The sequence below is a fragment of the Xiphias gladius genome, chromosome 22 (genome assembly GCF_016859285.1).
Source record: "Xiphias gladius isolate SHS-SW01 ecotype Sanya breed wild chromosome 22, ASM1685928v1, whole genome shotgun sequence".
Taxonomy (NCBI): domain Eukaryota; kingdom Metazoa; phylum Chordata; class Actinopteri; order Istiophoriformes; family Xiphiidae; genus Xiphias; species Xiphias gladius.
Window position 1 is genome coordinate 2,994,811 of NC_053421.1, and position 23,164 is coordinate 3,017,974.

Sequence of the window (23,164 nt, forward strand, 5' to 3'; positions counted from 1 at the left end):
GAAATAAAATCCAAGTTGTAATAAACTATAGTTTTTTCCTTTAAAACCTTTTTTGCTGCTGAGCTACTGTCAATTTAATACCAGTGTCTGGTGAGCCTCCTCCATGGATTCAAAGCAAGTTCGTGGTAGGACAGTGTGCACATTTAGCCCAAGCTGTGTACAGGTACAGGACAAAAAGCCTCATGAGGTAGTCCGCACACTGAATACAACAGGCTGCCAGATATATAACAATGCAGCATTTCAGCCTTCAAGGTATTCATCAAGCAACCATGTTGCTCTAACTCTCTTATGCCTCCATGAAGTGCCACCTTGTTGTAGCGGAGGGTGTTGGATAGTGTTGTTGATAGGGTCTCCCACGGCAAAACAGACCCAGATGAGGGGCCCGCTAGGGCCAATTTAGACGGCCTTGATGGGAAAGGGTCATGTCAGCCAAAATTAGAAAACGGGGGCTAGCGCCTGGAAGCTGTGCCTGTAGCCATGGGCATGGAGGCGCCAAATTAACAATGTGGGGCTACCACCATGTGGGCTCAGCTCCTTGCAAGGATAGGTAGTGTTTCAGTCCATTGCCACTCAGGCAAAAGGTGTAAGCAGGAGCAGTGTATACAGTATATTAATGTTAAATACCCACACCACTGCAGATCTGAATAATAAATGATGAGTACAGTACAAGATGTTGTGGTTTTGCAGGAGTAATTTCTTGATCAAAAACCACTGGTCTTAATGGTTGCGCACAGCATCCTAAAAGTTCTGTCCTACCTGTCAAATTTGAGAACTGTTCTAACTCTAGTATGAGCAAAAAAACAGGTAACCCGACTAGCTTGCTTGCTAACAATAAAATTTTTAAAAAGACTTTTTCCCCTAGCTTCCTGCCATGTTATGCTACTTTAAACACTTCCCAGAAATCGAATCAATTGCCTCATCTGACTGTAGGTTTGGCACCGAACAAGCATATTTGCCAAAATGTGGCAAAAAAAAAATATCAGAAAAATTAATATGAAGACCTTCTTTTGCAGATTGTTAAATTAGTTGGGTTGTTTTTTTGTTTTGTTTTTTTGTTTTTTTTTGTTTTCTGGAAACAACTGCACCCTGCACCCTGCTCCCCTTTACCCTGCAGGCTGTTTTGTCTCCATTGGCATTGTTGGTGCAGTCAAATGTTATTTTCTTTCTCTCTCTGAAAAATGTTTGCTTTATTCAATGATTTCTCTGTTCAACTGTACTTGTTTTTGCTGTCTGAAATGTCATGTTTGAGTTTGCACAGAATCCCCTCTCTCTCACTCAGGGCTCTCCAATCAGGAAAACATCAGTCTCAGAAGCCCCCTCCCATGTCATCAGTGATTGGGTAAAAATACCTGCCCATCCCACCCTCTTCTTAATGTTTGGCTACCAGCCCTGCCCATCACCAAACCTGCTGAATCCTCTAGCAAGCACCTCTGATTGGCTTACTATTATTTCCTGCCTATTTACCTCCGTATTTCACTATTGACCTTGCAATTTATGCTACCTCCTGTTAGCTGGATAGACATAACACATTACTGCCTCAGGTTCTGACAATTTCTAGTATGCTTTTAGAAGAAAAGTGACTTTTTGTCAACAATAACAAAGTCCAGTTTAGCTCAGTAATAATATCTCTGTTCATTTGAATGGTGTGGGAATGCATGTGTGTAAGGTTAGTATGGTAGTCAGTATTGCATCTGCGTGTGCTTTTTGCAATTGATGGAGCAACTCACAGAAGTTAGGAGTGGTGTTTGATTGTTTCTTCAATTTATTAGCCTTTCTTTCAACTGAATGTGAATTTAAAAAAGGAAACCTGACAATCAGTTCAGCATGTTCTCCCCAGTCATTGTGTTTAGTTATTTGTTGTGGCCCAAGCTCAGATACCGTTGTTCTCAACTGCTCTATTTTGCTTTATTTCAACCTAAACTGTTTGATTTAGGACTGGAGCTTAGAAGTTCATTCTTGGCACTGAGATCAGTATGTGTGACAAAGTAATCTGAGTTTAAGGTTCAACGTGGACAACCAGAGAAAGATCAAGGAGGACATTCACATCCAACAAAGACCAGATTTGAACAGGAATGGTGTGACCCCCCTATATACACAATATTTACTTGCGATTACATGGCAAACATTCAACACTTCGTGTTAACAATTTACTAAGTGGAACTTGAGCATTTTGTCACAAATTTCAATTTGACGTAATTCAGCATTTACGTCAGTTTCAAACATAGTACATGTGTGCAACTCCTCAATCATCTTCTCAACTCTTGTCCTTCCACGAGTCTTGAAGCTGGACTTTGTCACCTTTTGAACTGCAAATGTATACAGCCTGTCTTTGGGACAGTGCAGCACATTGGAACTAGTGCAGCTACAACTACCTCAGTCTCTGCTAAAGCAAAGGTTCTGGAAGACATGTTCACTTACTTCCCTTTCATTACTCAGAGCTGCCATTTCATTGTTGAAACAGAATGACTAGTTCATCGGTAGGCACAAAAATTCTGGTCAGTGTACAGCAGAAGTATAACTGAGAATGCTACAATGGGTGTTGTCGGACAGGCCTAATGAATGATACATTACCAGGTGTATATCCGTCCATGTAACCATTTCCCATCACTTGCACTGTAAACCCTTCAGTGAATTCTGAGTCTATGCTTCCTGGGTCTGCTTCCGATTGGGCTTCCCCTTCCTTGGAACATCTCCACAAGGAGGCTTCTAGGAGGCATCCTGTTTAGATGCCCAACCACCTAAGTTTGCTTCTTTCAGAGCAGCTGTTCTACTCCGACCTCCTTTCAGATACTGTATCTGAGTTCCTCAGCTTTTCTCTAATGGTGAGCATATTTTGGGGAAATATTTATTGGTTGGGTCCCCAAAGGCCAACTTAGGGCAAATCAAAAGCATTTTTGATTCAACTTTAATAGGAAAGGGTCATCTCATCTGACCAGACCTGCATGGGGGTATAACAGAAAAGCGCCTGGTGGCCAGGCCTGCTGCCTTAGGGTGTGGTCAGTATCAGTCAGAAACAACATAGGGGCCACTGCCGTGGTGGCTTCCCCCTGCAGCATAATTAACGTTGCACTCCCATAACGTTGGACAGTTTAAAAATGAAAGGATAAAAATCGATCACACCTTTATTACCCACAATGCAACTCAACCCCCGAAAGTTCGGTCAGATATCCGGATGTGTTATGCTGTTAGTGGCTAATGTAGCCTAGAGCAGCTTTGCGTCAAGCAAAGATGAGGAGCAAGCTACAGAAGTCTGGTAAGCTCACTTCTTTCTAACTCCGACATTCCATATTTTTAAATTTTCAAACTTTAAGTCCTCAGTCCCAACGACACTGACTGAAGTGACAAAATTTGAGGCAATTTATCAGATTTTGCAGAGTTCCCTTTTGAAGCCAAAAAAATCTTATACAATTGTTTCATACCTTCAAACTGGTGACAGCCGTGGTTTGAGGCATTATTTTTTCAGGTAGTCTGTCCATCCTATTCTCATGAACGCAATACCTAAGGAACTTCTGGAGGTGATTTCAATACATGTGGCTCAAACGTTGACTTGGACTCGAGGATGAACTGATTAGAAATTAGTGGTCAACGGGCATGGTCACTGTGACCTCACAAGACACTAATTATAACAAATACACTTAATATCTTTTATTAAATTCTTTCAAAGTCTTCACTACGTATATTATATGAGTCTTGACAGACATGGATGTAAACTGCAACTTGACTGATTGGCAGATGCATACAATCGCAAGTTGGTAATTCTAGTTTCTCATATGCAGTAGTATTCCCCAATGATGTGTGAAAACGAGGGAATTCCCCTTTAAATCATAAACACCATGTCGGTGTAAATTTAGAAGATAAATAGTGAGCACAGTTGCGATTAACAATAAAGTCGTTTATTAAAATTAGGCCTGTATTTTTTAAAAAGTGGATCTGCCTGTTTATGTTGTAACAAGTTAAAATATTACTAATTTATTCATTTGTACTTTCATCAGCACTGTATCAAATCATGTAATTTTTGTGATATCTTATCTTTTCCTCCACATACTGAACAGAGTAGGCAGTCATAATCTCTCAAGCATTTTCATAGGGCATGGTAAGTTATGAATGCAAATCCAAACTGATGCAATATGTTGAGGCTGCTCAGGCTTGTTGGTTGTTAGTTAGCTGAACGTGATCTTACTGGTTTAAATTATGTTTTATTATTTGTGTTGAACTTGTGGTGATGTTGCCATTTTTGTAGTTCTCTCTGCGGTGGCCAAAAAAGGAATGAAGAATGACTTATGTTCCCTTTAGTGACATACCAGCACCCCGTGTCTTTCTCAAGGTTCAAATGCAAAACATTTATAATGAGGCTAAGTGATTTATGCAACATCTAATTAAGCACGCAGCAGCATCTGCACCAGGCAGGTCAGCTCTCACCTCTGAGACAGGGCTCACTGCTGGGTCTGCCTCTCGCTGTTGAGTCTCCTTTCCCACCCAAATAAGAGACTAATACAAAGAGAAAATGAGACCAGATAAGAGAGGCCTAACTCCAACCAGCGCTGGATTTAATATGATATATCAATTAATTAAATAATTAATATGAATAATTGGTTAATATAATATTAAGCTTTTAGATGAGAAAGCTTGTTGTAGCTTAAACAAGTACTTCCAATCCCTTGCATTCCATGTGATGCAAAGCTTGAGAGCATCTTGTAAAGCTTATAGAAAAAGGTTTATGTTCTATTAAAGGTCGAGGTTGTACCCAATCAATGTTATGTTTGTCCATATTAGATACTGTATTTCTTTTTTTAGCTTCACACATTTCATCCAACCCACCTTTTGCCTCTCAATCCTTAAGTCCCGGGAAATGGTGTTGTATTTCAAAAGTGTTGATGGCTTTTTAATATCATTGCCTACGGTGTACATTTAGCAGCTGTATTGCCCTTTTACTTGAAATTGAATTTCTTCTATTATGTTATTTTTAATCTAGGTGTCCAGAGGCTACAAAAATCAATTCCCTGAGCTCTTCAACTTTAATTGTTGTTTAGCAGGAGGCCATATGGTAACAGATTAGTTTGTTATTACTCATCAATATCTGCAGCCTTGTAGTCAGTCTTTATCAACCAACTACAATTGAGAGATATACAGAGTTATAAATGGAACCCTGATTGTTTGGGGAGTTTTGGGAGGATTGGGTGTTGGAAGGGGAAAAAAAGCGACCATACCTGGAAATCATCTACTGCTTTTTTATTAGATGTATACTGATGGAAATGCATATGCAAACAGCTTTTGGTCATCATCATTGGGTCCATTTTGCAGGTTTGTGTCATTTTTGAGAATAACTGGCCAGAGGCAGACAATGTGGCATCACGCTGAGATATTGATAGTACTGTAGCTATAATGGAATTTGGAAACAGAAAATGCTTCAGCATTCTAGAAAATGAATAGGAAACATCAGGAAACTGAATAGAATTATGAAGTTGGGTGAGCTACTAGTTCCAGAGGTATTTTTTCCCACTGTAAGTTTCCATTTGGAGGATAAGGCGCTAGTCACACATGCAAATCAGAGCTGGAGAAAATTCAAAATACTTTGTTTCAATTGGAAACAAGACACTGCACCATCGTTCCCAAATTCATTCAGAGTCCAAAGGGTTTTTGTGAGATAATGAAATTGAGGTGAATGTAATCTTTAACTTCCAGGCATTGTTAGTAGCGCTTGCAACTCAATATTAAGCTAAGTGATTGAATTTTTTAATCTAAAAATGCCTGTCAAGTTTTGTAGCTGTCTTGTCATCTAAAGTTCTGGGCATGGGTTCTATGAGTTATGATAACATTGTAAAAAGTAGGTCAGATCGAGCAAGTAACACAAGGACAGTTGAGTTGTTAACAAACCCCCAGGTTAGTCAAACTGATTTGGAAGAGAAAATAAAGATGAACTGCAGTTTAGTAGATTCTGTCTGATCACTTATATTTCTTGATCCGTTGGACTTGTTTTTAGCCATGTTCCCACATTCTGAGATCTCAGCAATTTCTTTAGTGAGTACAATGTTATCGTGACTAGTAGAATCAATAGCCAGGGTTACACAGTAAAACCTAAGTTGTTAAAAAACCGTAGTTTTTCTGCTGTTTTTATCAGAGAGACAGATATTTTCTAAAACAGTTGCTCTTGTCTCCTACTGATGATTGTACAAACGATCCAGTACGCCAACTGTCGACCTGTTGTCATTGCCCATATAGTAAATATAAATTGAACAGGACTTTTACAACCAGGACCCTGGACTCTGTAATAACTTTGCTGCGCTACGGGAGAGGGAATGGCTGGTTGAGGGAATGCAGTTTAGTTGTGACTTCATAACTTGTCATGAATGAACTCTTGCAATATGTTGAATATATTGCTGTTATCTAACAACTTTATCACAACTGAGGCAGTTGTGATGAGGCAGTTTCCTCAGTGAACGCTGACTGTAATGACTGATAGAGCCTGTTGCTTGTATGTGTGTATGTGGATTCAAGAGAGCAGAGAGCTCAGATGTGTCTGTGTGTGTACAAATTTTTGCATTAGAGCTTTGCATTGCTCATAATAAGCGGTTAGCACAGATAGATATGAACAGGGGGGATGCATATCACGTCATTATAATCAGAGCAGCAGAGATGTAAATCCTCAATGCATATGATGTGCATATGAAGGTGATGAAATTAGGCATCAACTTTTTAGGCAAACCTTTTGGTATTACAAGCAGATAAATGGATGAATAGATAATATAGTGTCAACTCAGAGAGGAGTCCCAGTTCGCTTAGGCCATCAAACCAGTCGTTGAAGAGAACCAGACATCATGTGTGATATGAAATATTCACTGATAGCTATGTCTTGGCCCTTCCTCTCCTGTCCCCTGAATCACACAAAGGCAAACCTAAAAACACACACCAAACTCCGAGCTGGACTGTAGCCCTGAGAGAGAGATTGTGCGAGAACACTGTGACTCACTGTTTGCGTGACTGTTTGTGCGTGCTCGTGTGCGCACGCGCACCTCTGCGAGTCTGTGTATAGGTGCATTTGTATCTGTTTGTGTATGTTACAGCGTGTTAATTTGACTTTGCAGTCAGATGACAGTGCCACTGTACAATATGACGCTCAAATGTGCCAAGTGCGGAGTTATCTCTTCGGCTGACGTTTCCACCACAGCTACCAGTAACGCCATGTTAGTCCCGCTAATTATTTTTCCTTAACTCTTCTTACCTCTGTTCTCTCCTCTACTGTATGCCTCCCTTCTTCTCCCTCTCTTGATTGGTTCTCTTTTCTTTTATCCCTCTGTCATTTTTCTTCTCCTTGGTGCCCTGACAGGGAGGATTTCACTCAATATGAGAGACTCCTGAAGCTAATGTGCTGCTCCTGAAAACAAACTGTGTGTTAACTGTATACAGTTAGGTGCATAAGTATTTTAACAGAGAGTAATTTTGCCTCTGTACACCCCCACAATGGATTTGAAATGAAGCCATCAAGATGTGATTGAAGTGTAGACTTTCAGGTTTAATTCAAGGGCTTAACAAAAATATTGCATTTACCGTTGAGGACCTAGAATGGCATTCACCTCTGCCAGGGCCAAACAATCCTACACGTCTGTGTTGCTTTTTTAATAGAAACATAAAAGGAACTAGTCTGATAACATTAATCATTTATTTGTCATAAAACATAGTAAGTACAACTCTGTGTAATGTGGATTAGCATTTTGTTCCATCAGGTCCCAATTACTCTCTGGATCTGTACCAAATTGTACAAAGTCTTAGATCTCAACACCATAAATACATCTGATTTTTTACATCTCACAATATTAAGGAAAGTGATAAAAAATCTCAGGATCCTCAGCGTTGACGTGATACGCACCAAAATTTAATAGGTTCTTCCCTGGTCCATCCCTCCATCAATTTTGGTGCAAAATCGGTTTAGTACATTGTATGGATAGTCCCCCATTTTCAGAGGCTCAAAGTAATTGGACAATTGACTGACAATCAGTTTCATTGTCAGGTGTAGGCTGTTCCCTCATTATGTCATGACAAATTAAGCAGATAAAAGATGTAGAGTTGATTCCAAGTGTTGAATTTGCATTTGGTAGCTGTTCATGGAAACCTCTCAATATGCGGTCTAAAGAGGCGTCGATGCAAATGAAGGACGCCCTCATTAGCCTGGAAAAACAAAACAAACCTGTCAGACAGATGGCAGAACTGTAGGAGTGGCCAAATCAATAATCAGGTACATTCTTAAAGAGAAGGAATGTACTGGTGAGCTCAGCAACACCAAAAGGCCTGGAAGACCATGGAAGACAACTAAAGTGGATGCTCGGTAAAGAAAAACCCCTTCAGACCATCTCATTAGGTCAGCACTCTCGAGGCGGCAGGTGTATCATTGTCAAAATCTAAAATCAAGAGACACCTTCATGAATGCAAATACAGGTGGTTTACTACAAGGTGCAAACCCTGGTAACACTCAAGAACAGAAAGGCCAGATTAGACTTTGCCAGAAAACATCTAAAAAGCCTGCCCAGTTCTGGCACAAGATTCTCTGAACAGATGAAACCAGATTAACTTCTACAAGAATGATGGGAAGAGAAGAGCAAGGAGAAGGAAAGGAACAGCTCATGATCCACAGCATACCCTGAAGTGTATAAGGCTACACTATCTGCTCAGATTCAGCAAAATGCTGCAAAACTGGTAGGATGCTGTTTCACAGTACAGATGGATAATGACCCAAAACACACTGCAAAAGCAACCCACTGAGCTTCTCAAGGCAAAGAAACTGAATATTCTTCAATGACCAATCAGTCACCTGACTTCAACCCAACTGAGCCTTCTTTTCACTTCCTGAAGACAAAACTGAGGGCAGAAATACCCAAAAACAGCTGCAAAAGAATGCGGCTGCAGTAAAGGCCTGGCAAAGCATCTCAAGGGAGGAAACTCAGCATTAGTTGATGTCCATGGGTTCCAGACTTCAGGCAGTTATTGACTGCAAAGGACTTTCATCCAGAGGATTAAAAATAATCCTGATATTTATAACTATGTTGGTTTGTCCAGTTACTTTTAAACTTCTGAAAATGATGGACTATGTATAAAAATGGCTGTAATTTCTTAACGGTTACTGCAATATTTTTGTTAGACCCCTCAAATTAAAGCTGAAAGTCTACACTTCAATCACATCTTGATGGCTTCGAGGCAAATTACAAAAATTGTGTAACCCTCCAAATACGTATGTACCTAACTGTATATGTAAATAACAATGTATATGTAATTGATGATTGAATAAAAGTGTGTGTGTGTGTGTGTGTGTGTGTGTGTGTGTGTGTGTGTGTGTGTGTGTGTGTGTGTGTGTGTGTGTGTGTGTGTGTGATTAGAACAGGTGTTGAGAAGGCCATGGCTATGTATGCAGAGGACATCAAGCACTTGTACTGTCTCAGTTTGTGTGTGTGTGTGTGTGTGTGTGTGTGTGTGTTTGTCTTGCTGTGATCTATAAATGCCAAAAGGATTATTTCCATTATTTTCTGCCTGGGCCTTCATTTTATACTTCAAGTTTTTGTACTAATAGAATCTAACTAACTATAGAGGTTAACTGTGAAGTTATCTACCTTTTTTTGCAGTGAGTGTTGCTATCTGCTAAAATCCACAAACCTTACCTCTAAATACCTACTTAATGTTTTAAAAGGCTGTGACTTAACAATTAATACACACAATTTCAATTCATGTAATGTTGAATGCTGACACACTGCACACATATCAGACACATATTTAATTTTCCCTCAAGTGATTGTGAGTACTTGAAGGAGTAAAATGTGTTAAAAATATACAGATGTATGTGTTAAAAATTGAATCACCCACATAGTGCTGCAGCAGATATTTCACACTGGGGTTGGGTAATATGACAATATTCAGTATATAGCCGATACCGTCACTTTTAGGCCCTATCCTGTTTCACGCTTGCACATTTTTTTCCCTTTTGACTACAGAATCTCTTTCTAAATGAAATGGGTAGATCTAAATATAATAGGACACATTTCTAAATATTAAAATTAAGTTTTTTCCAATCCCATCATGGTCCCATGACCTTTGTTATGGCCAATCTTGTCCTTTCCCTGTAACCTTTACTCATGATTCTGTGTATTATCTCCAGTCTATTATCTATTTTTAATGGTTTCTCTTTCTAAACGATATGGGTAGATCTAAATATAAGATAAACCAACTTTAAATATTCAAATAATTATAAAAAATAATAATCTCGTCCCACTATGGTTCCGAAACTTTCATTGTTGCTAACCTCGCCCTATCCCGATTCTGCAACTTTAGTCCAGATTTTGTTTTACTCTTGCATATTGTCTATTTCCTAGTCTAGTCTATTTCTGAGTCTTTTCTCAGATGACATGGCCAGATCTAAATACAAGAGGCAACATTTTAAAATGTTCAGACAGTGTTTCTTCTGGTTCCATCTCGTTCCCATAACTTTTGTTGTGCCTGACCATGTCCTGTCCCAATTATGTCACTTTTAGTCCTGATCCTGTTTCACTCCTATGAATAACCTATTTCCAAAGCTGATTACAGAGTTTCCTCTGGAATTATATCCATATATTTAAATACCATAGCCAACACTTTTAGATATTAAAAATGATAATGTTTCTTCTGGTCCCACCATGGTCCCATTGCTTTAATTGTTGCCAACATCGTTTCAAACCGATCCAGTTGTTTTTACCCCTGATTCTGTTTCACTCCTGTATATTATTTATTCCCTCTAGAAATAAAACTGAATCTCTTCTTAAATAAAATGGGTAGGTCTCAGTACAATAGTCAGACCTTTTAATTAATGTTTATTCTGGTCCCATCATGGTACACGAGTTTCAAAATCACATGTCAGCCTCTATTGTACATACAAGCTTTAATTAGTATTCCATTGATTTTTTTTCTTTTTTTTTCTATCTGGCCAGCCAACATCAATGGATTACCTACTTCATGTCAGACTCTTCTTTTATGCTTGTGTTGACATGTTTCACAAGTTTGCAATGTCAGGTGAAGACAGTGGAGTCAGCAAAAAAATAATGCTAATTACTGCAAAACGGGTTGACAGAGTCTGCAGTTTGTATTAACTGAAAATACCACAAACAGGAACATTATTAGTTCACACTAGTTTTAATAGCATATCTAATACCATGTGGGTGTTACTGGATGAACCAATCTGAGTTTAATGTAATGTTTCCTGCCCCCATTGGATTATCTGAGAGAGCAGCACTCCATGCTCATGGAGAAGTTCGTAGGTCTAAAGTCAAATAATATTGATAAATGATCAATATCGAAAACAAGGTCCAGGCTGAAAATAACTGGAACTGCTATTTTGAATGCAGTACTGATTTGTTGTGCCAATTTTCAGCATTTTTAACTGTGACCAATTTCCTACCAAGACTATTGTTAAGGTACTGAGTTTGTCCATTCTTTGGACAGGGTGGAAAAGCCTCTGAAAAAGGATTTATATAATGGAATATATTTCAATTTCAGATGAGGTCAAGAAAAATAATGGTCAGCATCAGCAAACCAATATACTGTACTGAAGGCATTTGCCTAACCCAATTTAAATCCAGAGGTGGAAAGTAACTAAGTACTTTTAATTAGATAGTGTAGAGTTATTAATTTGTTACTGCTTTGTTCTTTTTCTTAACCACATTTTGGAGGGAAATATTCAACTTTTTACTTTATTAAATTTATCTGACGTTTCACATTTTTCTTTGCAGAATAATTCATGAAATACAAACAGAATGATTTGTATTAGAACATGTAATGAACAAGGTAGCATCTGACAGATAAGACAATATTTTATTAAAATTGACTTTTCTTTGAAATAGTAAAATCTCATCAGTTAACTTCAAAGGCTTTACACACACTTTCTGTCTTGTTACACCAATATATATTATATATATATACTAGATATATATATACTACAATTACATTCCATTACATATATTAGAGACAGGTATTTATTTCTAATTCCCCTCGTATTAAATGTTCTGTATAAGTATGTCTTGTCAAATCAGATTAAGATACATTCTACAGCAGTAATTCAGTCAAACAAAGAACAGAGTCAGCAAGAGACTCTTAGTTTCACTATTAAATAGAAATACTTTACTCAATTGTTATTTAGTTCTTTATGTATTCATTCATTCATTTTTGTGCATCAACTTCCGGCCAACAAAATGTAAAACTTCCTGCACAGATTTTAAACGTTAAAAGCATTTTTAGAAGCTCAAGGTCCGTAAGCCCTCTCTTTCTAAGGAGGTTTCACTGGCAGCAGCTTAACACTAAATAAAAAAAAACTGCAAAGTAAAAGCAATTGGTAATAGTGAAATAGTAAAACTGTAAATGTAGCACTCTTGCTAATAATATAGTATTGTTCCACCGTTTCATGTACCATATAATTTCACTTGAGTAAAGGTCTAAAGTACTTTTTCCATGTCTGGAATGTTCTCTATGTGAAAATAAAGGTTTAGTAAGAAAAACTGAGTGCAACATAATTTCATGACACTCACACTGAGAGTAGTTATTGTTCTTGTTTATTTTTGATGTGCATATTAGACAAATTAGAGTGAGTCAGAAAAAAACTGAGAGAAAAAACGGAACAGCAAAGTGGGACCAAAGACATGGGCAGGGGGTATGACACTTCTCCAGACTCTCTTTCTCTGTCCTTCTCTGCTCTGCCTCTTCTGTTTGTCTTTGCATTCTGTTTCAGCCTCATTACACTCGTTTTTCCCCACTGCTCACCCTCGCTCCTCTTCTCTTTCCTGTGCCACTAGAACCTCTATGGTTTGACTAAACCATCTTAAACATACATGCATGTAATATATGTGAATTATAAACATATATATCAGCAGAAAATGTATGTATGTTTTTTTTTTGTTATATTAACAATTATTTGTTGTGATATTATATATTTATGCATGATTAGAGTTGAAGTCTGCTAACACTGCTAGAGGCATGGACAGTTATCAAGGGCACCTAGGACACTGGTTTAAGATTGTGTTAAGCAGTACATTCTGTACTTATTTTGATGATACAAAACAAAAGAAATGCAGTTTATCTATTGGAATTGATTGTAAAAATTTTTTATAATCTTAGCTAATGGAAAATATGAAATGGCATAATTGTCAGAAAACATTGTAGTCTTGCCTTCCGTGTCATGTTGACAGAGGTTTGCTACTGCTGTCCTTGACTGCCATTCCCCTCCCATCCTGTAGGGCATCACTGTGGAGCTCTTGTGTGGTTTTGCCCCTCCTGGCCCTCACTTGGATGTCGGCTGTCCTCGCCATCACTGATCGGCGCTCTGCGCTCTTCCAGATCCTCTTTGCTGTCTTCGATTCACTGGAAGGCTTTGTCATTGTGATGGTGCACTGCATCCTGCGCAGAGAGGTACCTCACAGGACCACTGACCTTATATATGTACATTCTCCTGGTTTTGTTTGACACTATAAACTGTGTGTACCACTTTAATCTCTCATATTTTGTATAATGTTGGAATTCAGTTCAGGTTTCCATAAAACCTAGTGCAGTATTGATCAGTATTACAATAAATATCTTGGCATTTTACCAGCAGCATATGACTGACTATGTTGTAAGTTGGTCTGTCCATTCATTCAATCAACACATTGGTCCAGAGATAGATATCTTGCAACTGTTGTCCAAATTGACAGGAAATTTGTAGATAGGGTAGGGTCCTTGGAGGACTAAGAATTTTGGTACACCCGAGACTTTTCGTCCAGTATCACCATCAGCCCAAATTATCCCTTGATCAAGGTCATGATGTCCCATTGTCCACGATGTCCTTAAAAATTTAAAAAGCAAATACTCTAGTGAGCAATTCATGCTACCAAGTCTATGAACCCTTTGTTTTGTAAGGTCAGTGTGTTCAACCCTAGTACCGTATACACATGCTAAAATGTGAACTTTGCACACAACATCATTTAATTTGCAGATGGCCATTACATTCTTTGAGCACATTAAGGCATGGAATGAACTACTTTTAGTTTAATGATCTCCAAGACCTTTGTTCTTTGCTGTAGTGCTGCCATCAGGATTTTAGCCATACTTTTACCCCCACTAGTTGTAAGGCTCTTAATCTTATACTAGCAAATTCAATATAATGTACATTTCTACAGCTCTAATATAATCAGTACAGTAGAGTTATGACCACTTTATCATTCTGCTGTACAGATTCGCTTATTTATTCCAGTGTATTCTATTTTGCACTTTTTCTTTATTTATGTTAAGCTTCTATTAATGAAACTCTACATTTAGTGCAGATGTTTTGGATTAAAACCCTACCAGAAAAGAGGGAGAATATGCCCCCGAGCTGCTAAAAGGCTTTTATTGTGAAACATCTTTGCAGAACATTTAGTTCCATTTACAGTGTCCTAACTCTCAACAAAAGAACAATAAAAGTAAAACCGAGTGAAATTAAAGACTGATTCTTAATGATTCTGGTAACCCCCAGACTGTTCATCTAACATCAGCACCAGCTCAAATTTCCCCTTAAGCGACATGGTCATGATGGTCCATGGTCCAAATGAGGATCTCAAAATATATTGGATGGGGATGCAGGGTTGGAGATGGTCATGGCACTCTTTGACCACATTCAGGCTGCCAATGGGGTGAACCTTTTTGATTTCAATGACCCCATGACCTGTCCATGACCATTGTAGTGCCGCAGTACTAACTTGTAGCCCTGACTTTTCAGCCCAACTACTTGTAAGTCTCTAAAACCAGCATGAACATTGCAGCCTCTGGGAGTCACTACAAGAGCTGCAGACCTTTAGCCTTGTTTATAAAAGGCCACTCATTCAGTGTTTGTGAACCGATGTATTTATACTGTACACCCAGCCTGTTCTAAGATCATGATCCGTGCCCTAATGGTTTGTTGAAGGTTCAGGAGGCAGTGAAGTGCCGTGTTGTGGACCGCCAGGAGGATGCTAATGGAGATTCAGGAGGATCTTTCCAGAATGGCCATGCTCAGCTCATGGTATGGATATGAATATGTTTGTATGCATATTTATAATTAAATATTGGCAGGGTGTACTCAGTTGATACAATATTTATTGTTTTTTGTCCTTAGACTGACTTTGAGAAAGACGTTGATATGGCCTGCAGATCAGGTAAGCTCCGGGTTGAGTGAGTTTAATTTTGTGTTTATGTGCGCATTTGATTTGACTTTGGAGACTGCGTTCAAAAAGCTACAGATGTCTCTTTGTGCCCCTTCTCTGTTTTTTCACTGCTTCTTATTCTTCAGCGTTGTCGTAACAGATGTGAGACATATTCCCCCTCAGTTCTGCACTTGTGTCTTACAGTCAACGTCACAGCAGCCTCCTTTAGCCAAGGAGCTGTTTTGACAAGAGATACAGCACGTTACTGCTGCATAACACAGTTTAGCCCAAGCTGATGGGAGTGGGATGAACGTGTGCTGAGCAGTTATATGCAGATAAATAGGGCTGTCAGAGTCTGTACTACACTGCGGCTGTATAATTAAGTCCCACCCGACAGTGCTGCATCAGATACTGGTTCTGCTCTGATATCTGCTGGGAGTGAAAATCTGATTATCTCTTGAGACAGGATATCAAGAAAAGCATCTGGAGCATAAAAGCTATTGAGACACAGACAGGCCCAATCGAGAAAAGCCAGAACAGAACAGAGAGAGATTATTGTTTTGTTGATGTTTTTTTTTCTTTTTATACTGCATGTCAAAAAGGAGGAGAGAGCACTGAGAGAGATTGTAAAATATTTAGTGCTGTGGATTGAGTGTTGTCCAATGTTGCTTACCAGCCTAGATATGGTATGGGATATGCATGCTGCCATAAGCCAACAGTTGTTATGGTGAAATGAGGTTGGGTCACAAGGTCAAGGCAGGCATGATGACATCCACGCACTGTCAGTTCAAATACTTTTACAAAAGAGAACTCGCTAGAACTGTTCTTTGGGAAATCTGCTGTTTGATATGTCAGAGCACTCAGCATCATTGACCAGTAAGGGTGTTTGAAGGACAATACCTACTTTCTTTAGGATTGACACTGCTGATATTTTCTGCCCACAGTATGTTTAAATCAGGTATGTGTGTGCACATGCATGTGTATACAGCACTAAAAATAACATTTAGAACTTTCTATATTCATATAACTATATTCGTTTAAATAGTATGTACAGTTAGATACAGAAGTTCTCGGACAGTGACACAATTTTCGTAATTTTGTCTCTGTACATCTCCACAATGGATTTGAAACAAAGTCATCAAGATGTGATTGAAGTGTAGACTTTCAGCTTTAATTCAGGGGGTTTAACAAAATTACTGCATTAACCGTTTAGGAATTATAGCCATTTTTATACATACTCCCTCATTTCAGAGGCTCAAAAGTAATTGGACAGTTGACTGACAATCAGTTTTATGGCCAGTTGTGGCTTGTTTCATGAGTAATTAAGTAGATATAAGTTCTGGAGTTGATTCCAAGTTTTGAATTTGCATTTGGTAGCTGTTCATGGGAAGTCTTAATATTTATTCCAAAGAGGCCATCATTAGGCTTAAAAAACAAAGCAAACCTATCAGACAGATGGCAGCACATGGCACCCCCCCCCCACTAAAATTAAACCCGAAAGTCTTCACTTCAATCACATCTTGATGACTTGTAGACAGGCAAAATTACAAGTCACTGTACAAATATGTACCTAAGTGTATACAGAATATAAAGTAATAATTATATTACTATTGACCTATTAAAGCTGGAAGCTGCCCTAGGGCCGAGACCCAAGGAACAACCAAATCCCTAGTTTCATTGTGTGTCAGTTGATTTGGGCTAATCTGAACATTTGAGAATATACACCACTAAATTACAGCTGAAATGATTCTTGTTTAGAAGCCCTGTATCAAAATCTAGTTTTACATGGTGCATATTACCAAAATCTGTGTTTCATTTGGTTATCTGAACACAACAGGATATACAGTATAATGTACAGTGTGAAAGGGGTGACCTCAATCAATAGGGACCCAAAGCTCATTTTTGCTCTGGGGCCCCCAAACAGTATATCCAGCCACAGTCCAACTGTTTATCTCAGACGGGTTTCTGTCCTTCTGTTGCAACCAGGCACTATGAAGCGCTCATCTCTCCAGGGGGAGGAGAAGGCCTCCTCTGGGACCCTCACCCTTCAAAAGGGTTCTAACTTTAACACCATGCCGGCCAGCATGGCTAAGGTTCACCTCCAGAACGTCGCCGAGTACAACAGTCACACTCTGACGCTGCGCAGGGAGAAAGGCGCCACTAAGGGAATCAGCACAGAGCTACCAGGCGCCAAATCCATCTACATCTGTGACGGCGAGCTCTTCAAGCAGCTGGACGGAGAGTTGCCTCGAGGGAACGGTGAGGGCAGCAGCTCTGAGGGCAATGGCAAAGGCCCAGGATATGTTATTCTACCGACCAACAACACGGGCACCCTGAAGCCAGCCAAGGGGAAAGAAGAGCAGACAGCCAAGTATAACATCAGCATTGAGCAGCTGCCTCAGACCAGGCTAATCCACCTGGCTAACACTGCCAGCGGAGAGCCAGTGCCTGGATTTGGGCTGAAGACCCTCCCTGCTGACCAGGTCAGTGTGTCATGTTCTGACAGAGACTCACCTGCACACAACCTGCAGAACATGCCCAGAGACTCCCAGGTGGTCAACAGCATGTGTGACGGGGGGGAAGCTGGAAACTCTGGTGTGATGTCCAAGAGTGAGACCGTCTCCACGCTTTCCATGAGTTCACTGGAGGTAAGACACCACTAAACTAATTAGCACATTATTTTCATAGTAACGCATTGTTAGCCTCATACTTCATATTTAAAGTAAGACATGCATGTAAAGTTTTGTTTTGTACTGCTACTACTTACCATAAATTCTCAAATATTTTTGAGTCATTTACCTCAACTGCTTAAGGAACCAGGCCTTTGATTGGAACTGGTTTATATTAGAGACAGGTTCTTAATTCGTAACTTCCCATGTTTGATGAAAGTATGTTATTATATTTTAGTAAGATATCTCCCTTTTCTCTGAACTGCTCCTCTTTTAATTTGCTAATGATGCTTTTTTCTGTTAATACCAATTCAACTTTTCAACCTTATTTCAAATTCAGGATAATATGAATTTACACGGCACCAATCCCATCAGTACAACAGGCATACCATACTGACCACTCTGCTGCTCTCAGTTCCACTTTTTAACACAAATACCTTTTTTTTCACTAATGTATCCCAATCACTTCTAATTTGCAGTTTTTCTAAAGCTGTTAAGCTTCTTTCATTAGCGGCCTTAATCCCTTTCCTTTCCTGGAGGGCTTTTAATGTGATGCATCTGCAGGAATCGGTGAGTTTCATTGACAGTAGCTGAACAGCGATCAAAAACACAACAAAGTAGAACTGATTGGAATAAATTAGTGGGTAAAAAAAGGTATTTCTGTTGAACAGTAACAGCAGAGTGTTGAGTTCGTCATGACTGTTGTTGTACTGATGGACAGGGAGCTATGGGAAAGGAAATTATGCCCCCTCCACCCCCTCAATGTGTTTTTAACTGGCTTTTGTTTGAGAATTTACAGTAGTATCATTGTAGTAAACATCCAATTCTTCTCATTATATCTTCTTGTTATTGTCACTCTCTCAATACAGGACCATTAATCTTTTTTGTTCATCATTTATTAGTTTGCATGGACTGCAGCCATTCATATAGTAAACTACAGTAACAAGTTATATTCTATAACCTTGCTCTAGAGTTATCTATGTGGCATGTATTGTGCCACAGGCTATGTTTGACCAACACAGCATTACTGCATTCTCCTTAGATGAAAAAAATAAGTAACAGAGATGATCGATTAAGGAGCCATACATCGAGAACTGAATAGTTATCAGTTACCTGAGTTAGGTCTCCACAGAGCGGCACTGTCCTACATTTGTTATATGCTGGGTTCATCCCGTCTCTGATGCTAAAAATAAGGCAACAAGCGCCCTTATTTCATTCATAACAAAGACTGCATCATAAGAAGCATCCCAGCATTTCTGGCCCCATTTAAGGACAGCATCTTTAAAAAGTTTAGTTTTCAGTCAGCTCCTAGCCCAGGCAGCAGTGGCAAGCTGAGATAACACAGTGATCAGCACACAACCGCCTGGACATCTGCCTGCTGGTGTCTTTTCACTTTGGGGAAAAACTTCCATAATGTTGTGTGAGGCGGCAGCTGCCACAGCTACCGAGCAGCCTAAAGGTCAGGTTTTCCTTCACCACTCTATGACAGAGGACTTAAAGGTCATTCGGTCACAATCTGTTAACTGGAGACTTGTGCCAACAGGGTCAGAATGACCAGCAGCAGCAAACCTTGTTTCCTCCCTCGTGACTCACTCCTCTCCTCTGAGTCTCAGAAACACCACTTCTTAACTGACTGGTGTGGAGATACAAAACACTTAAGAAAAAAAGGTACAGAATATCAAGAAACATCTTTAATTTCTCTGTCTCATCTCCCCCCAGAGACGAAAATCACGCTATGCAGAGCTTGACTTTGAGGTAATTTTAGTCTCTTTGATTCCTACAGAGCTTTTTAGACTTAGACCAAAAATCTAATTTTCTTATTCAGAGCTCTAGATGTTTGCATACATTTATTACTCAACGTTTGGGTGTGACTGTAGTGTTAGAGAAAAATTAGAGACATTACATGTGAAGGAGGTGAAGAAGGATTGATGGTAGCCTTTGCTGTTTACCTTGTACGTAACGTGCAATGTTCCTGTGTAGAAAATAATGCACACCCGGAAACGCCACCAGGACATGTTTCAGGACCTGAGCAGGAAGATTCACAGTGCAGACAAGGATAGAGAATCTCCACCTGTTGACGCCAAAGCTGCCAAAAGATGGAGTGTGTCCTCTGCCAGCAGTGACAAGACCAACATGAGTGTAAAGAGTTTAACTTTATTCTGTTCTTTATATTATAAATAAGCACGATCATTTGAGCTGAGCTTTCATTAACAGCTGTGGTCTTAAGAGAACAACAATTAGCAGCTAACATTTACTGCTAGGTATGTCCAGATGTTTGACTGGTACCATATGTTTCATCATGTTTTTAGCATAAAACGATAAGTGCTGCAATGCTACACTAACTTTGCTAACTTTGCTCTGCGTAGGCCAGCTCTACAACTTTACACCAACAGATCCCGAGTAACCCCAGACGAATTCATAAAATTAGACAAATGACCATGGCACTATGTATTTGTTCCGCCAACCTTGTTCTTCTTCTTCTCTGGGTTTAATGGCAGAATGGACACATTTTGGTGCATTACTGCCACCTACAGTAAACAGTCATTCAATATAATGGGCCTTGCTCTCTCCAGCCTTGCTCCACTCATGCTCAGCGGGTCAGTTGCTCGACCACGAAATTGTGACTGGCTGCTAAACCGGAACACTCATCAAAATCATTTGTTGTTGCACGCACTGTTCTTCCGCTTAAAAATCACACATTTTACATCAGAGGAAGCCAAGACAAAAAGCTAGCGTGAGAAAGGGCATGCGTGGCATGAGTTCGTGAGATCTGTGTCAATTGCGTGAGTCTCACGCTCAGTGCATGAGAGTTGGTGTGATAAGTCTCCATGATAATAAAACTATACTTCAGGGTTTTGTTATGGATACTAGTTTAAATGATTTAAACTTATGTTTAAATAATAAATGGCTGTACATTACAAATATTACAGAACCCAATAGCCTTAAAGACCTTCCTAATAGAGATCAAAGATCCTACTTTGTTACTTATCTTACTGATGAGTTTTACGTCTGTCCGAGCCTAAAAAAGCTCCAACTGCCAGTCAGGTAACATTTTCTTGGGTTAGGCTTTTTCTTGCTCAGCAAGGCTATCGATTAGCTAAATAATGACTCATGCAGTCTCCTTTTTTCCCACTAAGCAACGGGAAACTAGGTTTTGGGCTTGATTTGTTGTGAACTAGTCACCAACAGCAGGGAATAGCATGTTGGCTTTGTAGCTGCAGTCATTCCATGGCAGCAGTTGATTTCCATTTCCTTCTGCTGCAAAAGCCCCAAGCTCCATTTGTTTCACAGCTTTGGAGTCAGGTCTTCTCTGGCCTAAGGCCAACTTCACTTCCAACATATCAAGGCTACAGCGATTTGACAGTTCCAGAACCCGGTCAGATATTTGTGAGAGTCCTGTAGAATCACAAAGCATTAGCTTCTTACCAGAAAAAAAAGGTTGTGATTTAATGATCATACAAGTGGAAGAGGCAGAGAGATGAACTTTTCCACACAGGGTACAAGATGTGTTTTGAGGATGTGTCTCAGTCACAATCATGTTTATCCCAATCTTTATTAGTTTAGCCAGCTAGCTTGTTGTGTGTATATATGCTATATTTTAGATCGAATGATTTACAACTATTTTATATGGGGTTGTCAAAAGGATATAAATAAATAGATTGAAATTTTACAAAATATGTGTATTCACTTTCTTGCCAAGAGTTAGATGACAACTCTCACCTCTGTGTGTTCACAGCTGGGAGGTCGTTAGTTTAGCATAACATAAAGACTGGAACAGGGGGAAGTTAGTCACTGTGGCCAGGTGTGTTGCTCGCAATATAATTATTCCAGCTTATAACTTCACGTAAACAAAAATTGTTGTTTTTACATTTCTATTTGTGAACGGATTAAACAAATGATTTACAGTTTGTTAATTAGTGTGCTTTACAGGAGTTTAAAGATAAACTTTTTGAGCTTTAGACAGAGTCAGGCTAGCTTCCGAATGTTTAGTTAGTGTTTTTGTATAGTAAGCTAAGTTCCAGGTCCATACTTTTCACACATAGTGGCAGTGATGTTCCCATTTAACTCTTGGCAAGAAACCAAATAGACATAGTTTTAAAAAAAATGTCAAATTGTTCCTTTAAGAAATGAAAGCAGCATGAGGTAAAGTAGGTCCACCAAAGTAGCTGAAATAAATCAGATTTTATCTTAGACAAACAAGCCTTTCCACTTTATCCTCTTCCCATCAGGACAAGCAGCAGACCCCGAGTAAGAGGGCGTGGGAGGGCATCAGGAAGACACACTCCCCCCCATCCTGGGTGAGGAAGGACCTGGAGACAGTGGCAGCCTCTCCTCTGGAGCTGCAGACAGTGGAGTGGGAGAAGACCAGCGCCACCATTCCTCTGGTGGGCCAAGAGATCATGGACCTGCAGACAGAGGTGTGACCCGGATTCTGGCCTGACACCTACAACTCTTTTTTTCCAATGCTCTCAGACAAACAAGCAGACACACCACACACACTGCCCTGCTCTGTACTTCTACTCAAAAGTTGGATGAAGCCTACTGCGAGAACGTGAGGGGGAAGGAGGGTGAGGAGGAGAGAGAAGCGTCACTATATCAGAAAATCAATTTAACCAATTAAAGAGAGAACGGGAACACGGTGTCTTTCTCTGTTGTTTCATTTGATGTTTGGACTGTCAGCAAAATACTAGTCATCTTCTTGTATATGATCTCAGATATGATGCTGGCCCACATGGGAGACAAATCGCCAAAGTAGCTGATTCAGCTACTCTATGTGCATCATGTAATAAACAGCATAGCAAAGGTAATCATGCAATGTTTACCCCTGTATTAAATGGTTACAAATGTAATAATCATGATTATGTCTCTTTTTTTCCACTGTTGAGAATATTGTTGCTTCCGCTCTCTCTTTTCCTGATGAACGCTGAGGTTGTAAACGGCTCGAGATGTCTCTGGATTTATTTCTTCTTCAACATCAATATCTAAAGGGAAAATTAACAAGGGTGTGAGGGGGCAGATTGCCGAACAAACATCCACGTGCCCCTCGATGTTGTTGTCTTCCCCCCTACAACTCACCCCAATCGTTTTGGCTCTAACACTTAATCCCCCCTGATCCCAGCGGGGCAAGGTTGGCCCTGCAGCGAGAAGCAAAGGGAAGGATAAAAAAATCGAAGACGTCACCTTGAGCTAATATGGCAGGTTGACTACTCTTCGACAGACACCTCAGAGACGCCACAGAGCAGGCCATTGGGCTTTGCGCTCTAATCGGCCCTCAACCTCAACCACAGAGGAACAACATGGACATCAGCTTGCCAGAAGGAGCCAAGCTCAACAAACACATGCTGTTTGGGTCAGTTT

The 23,164-nt window shown here is 39.7% G+C and overlaps 1 protein-coding gene across 1 annotated transcript in view; it reads left to right on the top strand.

Moving 5' to 3' along the window:
- The window catches only part of adgrb1a (adhesion G protein-coupled receptor B1a), a 124,978-nt gene extending 102,255 nt beyond the window's left edge, over positions 1-22,723 (top strand). Inside the window, exons 24-31 of the mRNA XM_040117345.1 lie at positions 7,083-7,181; positions 13,239-13,410; positions 14,921-15,016; positions 15,110-15,149; positions 17,124-17,785; positions 19,526-19,561; positions 19,787-19,945; positions 22,036-22,723. Of these exons, the coding sequence (XP_039973279.1) occupies positions 7,083-7,181; positions 13,239-13,410; positions 14,921-15,016; positions 15,110-15,149; positions 17,124-17,785; positions 19,526-19,561; positions 19,787-19,945; positions 22,036-22,230 (1,459 nt within the window). The 3' untranslated portion in view covers positions 22,231-22,723. The remainder of the gene's footprint in view (positions 1-7,082; positions 7,182-13,238; positions 13,411-14,920; positions 15,017-15,109; positions 15,150-17,123; positions 17,786-19,525; positions 19,562-19,786; positions 19,946-22,035) is intronic.
- The last annotated feature ends 441 nt before the right edge of the window (positions 22,724-23,164 follow it).